Source organism: Lactuca sativa, chromosome 4 (genome assembly GCF_002870075.4).
Source record: "Lactuca sativa cultivar Salinas chromosome 4, Lsat_Salinas_v11, whole genome shotgun sequence".
Taxonomy (NCBI): domain Eukaryota; kingdom Viridiplantae; phylum Streptophyta; class Magnoliopsida; order Asterales; family Asteraceae; genus Lactuca; species Lactuca sativa.
The window spans coordinates 316,605,749-316,610,239 of NC_056626.2; the positions used below are offsets into that span (position 1 = coordinate 316,605,749).

At 36.5% G+C, this 4,491-nt stretch overlaps 1 protein-coding gene across 1 annotated transcript; it reads left to right on the top strand.

The window, feature by feature from the left end:
- The first annotated feature begins 3,392 nt into the window (after positions 1-3,392).
- LOC111894867 (uncharacterized) lies at positions 3,393-4,172 on the top strand. The gene is made up of 2 exons (XM_052771436.1): positions 3,393-3,832; positions 3,912-4,172. The coding sequence occupies exons 1-2, from the start codon at positions 3,608-3,610 to the stop codon at positions 4,068-4,070; spliced, it is 384 nt and encodes a 127-aa protein (XP_052627396.1). The 5' UTR covers positions 3,393-3,607; the 3' UTR covers positions 4,071-4,172.
- Positions 4,173-4,491: the final 319 nt, after the last annotated feature.

Genomic DNA, 4,491 nt, shown 5'->3' on the forward strand with positions numbered 1-4,491 from the left:
TTATAAAATAAGAGTAAATCCTTTTGATTAGAAGAGTTGCAGAATTTGTTCCCAAAACAAAAAATGATAAAATTTATCAAAACGTTTCTCAAAGAGAATGTATTTTCATTAAATAATAAAACCCCGGGATGTCATGTTCCGATACAGACCAAAAGCATAAACAATATAAAATAGACCTTACAACAGTTATTTGTAACTACTGATCTATAATCCAAAATCTCTCGTCAAGTCCACCAACTTATACTCTTGTGCCATTACCTGTAATACAAGGAAAACTGAGTGGGTCAGGCTTGGGAGCCTGGTGAGCATATAGGGTTTTCAACCCACAATAATACATTTATTATATTCAATTATCAAACAATCAACCCAAATACTCATTCCCATTATCTCCTTTATTTCTTAAGGATTTACCCTAAGATTCAACTATCCTTTATCCATTTATTCCTAAGGATTGACCTAAGGAATTGACACAAAGTCCACCACTGCCAAGGTCCACAAATTACGACAGGTAAACACTTAGTTCAACATACTTAACAAACAACTAGTTCTAACACTCTTAGTGAACAATTAATTCAAAACATCTGATGAATACTTAGTTCTAAAACACTTAGTGAACACACTCAGTTCAACAACACCAAGTGAACATATCTAGTTCAAAAATACTTAATGAACACATTGAGTCCAAAAATACCAAGTGAACACATAGAATTTGGAAATACCTAATGAACACATTGAGTTCAAACACCAAGTGAACACATAGAGTTTGAAAATACCTAATGAACAAATTGAGTTCAAACACCAAGTGAACACATAGAGTTCAAAAACACCTAATGAACACATTGAGTTCAAAAATACTTATTATTTCGCCTCACATCAACTATTTCATCTACCCATGTTCTACCCAACATATTTGTAGATGCAAACACATATATAGTTTAAATCTTCTAAAACATTATTTCAACATCTATCTCAAGTAAACAAACAATTTATAAACACCTAGCACGTACTTCATAGCAAGTACTTCATATCTATGCGGTAGAAGAAAGTGAATATACACTCACACATATAACAACAAAATATACACATAACTCGTATTTCGTATAAAATAATTCGTATTTATGCATTAGAAGAAAGTAACCACACACTCACACAAAACATATACTTAATACATTCAAACAATACTTGTATTAAAATCGTGTTTATGAAAGGGACTATACACCCACACATATAAACAACTTTATATTATACACATAGCACGTATTTCATAGCAAATACTTAATATTTATGTGTTAGAAGAAAGTGACCACACACTCACCTGATCAGAATATGATCGGACAACACTACAGCTCTAAGAGTAGTATTCTTCGGTGAAATCGGGATATCTTCACACACCGGGTTTCGTGCGGGCAGAGCTTCGGCTCGGAAACTCCTTTCTTCTCGGGATCTTCGCGCTTCGGGACTCGCTTCGGGTCTCGAGATGTTATCGGGGCTTCGGGGGTATTTATTTGCATGTAAATCGAGGTAATATGGGTGAGAGATAAGAGAATGAGCAACCAAACTCGGTTGGCCCTTCAAATCTATTTATAGGGCAAAATTGGCCCTTGCCACGTCGTGGCACCTTTTTCCACGTCGTGGGCTTGGTCGTCAATGCATGCGTCATCGCAAGTTGCGTCACTGCATGCGTCATCGCAAGTTGCATCTGGGGGACTCCCGGAGGTGTCTGAAGACTTGCCATGTCGTGGCACTGCTTGCCACGTCGTGGTATCTGACAGTTTTGGGGTTTCGCGCCCCGAACTTGAGAAATTCATAACTTTCGCATACGAACTCCGTTTTCGAAGTTCTTTATATCGCCGTGAAGGTGAGATTATGCTCTACAACTCTTGTTTAGACTCCATTGGCTAATTTTAAATTTATTTTTAATATATTATAATTATATTACTTATATATTATTTTTAGTAGGCCGGGACAGGAAAACTCTGTTATAAACTCATAACTCCTTCGTCTGACGTCCGTTTTCGTCTGTCTTTTTATCGTTGGACTACTATCGAAGACATCTTAGACTCTCGTTTAGATCACTAAGGATAGATATCTATCTACCTTAAATTCACTATTTACGTCGCATTGGGTCGTGCCGGTTCTGTCGCGAAACTTCGACAGGTCATAACTTCTTCGTTATAACTCGGATTTTGGCGTTCTTTATATGCACGGAAACCTTGTGACATATAATACAACTTGGTTAAGATTAATCCTTCTAAATAATATTCCATCAAAAAGTCATTTTTGATGCTTATCGTCTCTAAATTGAGTAACCCTGATCTACGGGCGTTACAATTATCTCCCCGTTAGGATGATTACGTCCCGGAATCATCAACGAAATAGGATTCGTATACTGACTCCATAAGTTATCTCTCCATCCTAAGTAATAACCTTGATGCTCGATTCTTCATCTTCTCTTCATACTATGTTGGACTTCTACTCATGACCTTCGAGTTACCAAATTAATCCTTATTGAGGACTCCTTCTTATTCTTAGGATAAATTCTTTCATTTATCTATTGTAACAGACCGATGGGTCATGTTCTAACAACCTCTCATCGTAGTCGGACTCAATTTGATATGACCACTAGGGTCGGAATAACAACCATCTTACTAGTCATTACCAAAACAAGGGTAATGACATACTCGAATAAAACAGAATCAATCATTAGCTTCTTGGTAACCTTGCGACTTTCCCCGATCCAAGTGCGAGTCCTGTGCTTCCGGTAGTATAGATCTCTACTACCATTCACACCTACTCATACTCGTCCCAAGTATTGTCTCGCAGTACCCAAGTCCTAAAATCACAAAACAATTTAACACATACTAATGTGTCCAATTAATCATAAAAATTCTCCTAGACTCTACTAGGACTTCTTCCATGCGTATATTCAATAATCAACTCTACTTCAACTCGATTGGTGATGGAAATACCAGACGATTAGACAACTTCAAGAATTTCGCCAATCGTTCCATCATCCTGCCAATCGAAGGTGTACTTCAAACGTACCGTACTCCTCTAAATGTACTGTTATTTTATAAGACATATTCTAAAGGCAAGATACCACTCTTACGATATCTTCCGATAGGCGTCATTCACTATCATAAGCCTTTTCATTTCCTCCATTTACTCAATTCTCTACGAGTCTTCACCATGACCTCTTGTATACCCAAGCAGACGTTCAGTGCAACAAGCGAGAATTTAAGATAATAAAGCTTTATTTACGATAGACGTATAAATCTCCTTATCACTCCGAAATTTTTACATGCTAGTTCTAATATCGTAGTCATACGCTTACATCCTAAACAAATAAGGTTTCCAGATCCGGTCGGCAACAGACCATAGATCTGAACAAATAATAGGGTAAATTACACCGTTGGTCCCTCGTGCACATGCCAGAAAGCATGTTTAGTCCCTATTTCCGAAATTTAACTCGTGCAGTCCCTCGTTGTTATTTATCTTGCATGGTTAGTCCCTATGCACGTTAACTGTTAACTCCTTCCGTTTAAGCTACCCACGTGCCTTGCACGCAGGGGCATTTTCGTCTTTTTAGGGTTTGTGTCCATATTTAATGCCGTTACACCTTAAATCTTATAAAGAACACTACAACCCTCTTTTCCTCTGTATCCTCTCGTTCATCTCTTCCCCTCGTTCGTCTCTTCCCCTCGTTCGATCGATTTCTTCCAAATACATAACAATGATCGATATTAAATGCAATTGTGGAGCCACTGCAGTGATTCGCACATCTTATAGCAAAAGAAACCCTGGGAAACTCTATTATGCTTGTACAGTAAAGGTAAGGTTAATGATTTTAATTTTCGTTCTTCGTCTTCTCTAATTTTGCCCTAATTCTTCATCTACTTTAATTGGTTCAGGGACCATTATGCAAGTTCATAGGATGGGTGAATGATTATGATCAGGACTGTGATTGTATGGCGTTTAGGATGAAACTTGAAGAACAAAATCGCAAATTGAAGCTTTACCTAGTTATTAGCTGGGTTTTTTTTGTTTCAGTCCTTATATATAAAGTGTAGGTTAAGTAATGAAGTTGTTAGTATTTTGGTATGTGTATATTGTAATGGAGACTCTTTGTAATGTTATTTGTATTAACAAAAAAATTTCAATTTTAGTTGCAATATATTGTGTAATCATAATGTGGTGTTATCAGTTGGTGTTCAAATTTAATGAAAATGTGGTATTTGCAACATATGCAATATACCATTCAATACTAGCATCCAATATAACAATTAAAAAGGACAAAAACTCTAAAATATCCAAGATAACCATTGACCATTAACATAAAGGGACATCCAAAATAACAACATAGTCTTATGGCATACAAATAGTTATCCTACACAGCAACAAAGTATCAAAATACAACACATAACAACAAAGTAATATGGCAATAAATGCCTAACAAAAACATAGTTATCCTTCATGATCATGATACCAAAC

What these genes read in the sequence shown, in the direction of transcription:
- LOC111894867 (XM_052771436.1), top strand. Translation starts at nt 3,608, where the DNA reads ATGCCGTTACACCTTAAATCTTATAAAGAACACTACAACCCTCTTTTC. An exon ending in ATTATGCTTGTACAGTAAAG is followed by an intron (nt 3,833 to 3,911) that starts GTAAGGTTAATG and finishes TAATTGGTTCAG; the next exon opens with GGACCATTATGCAAGTTCAT.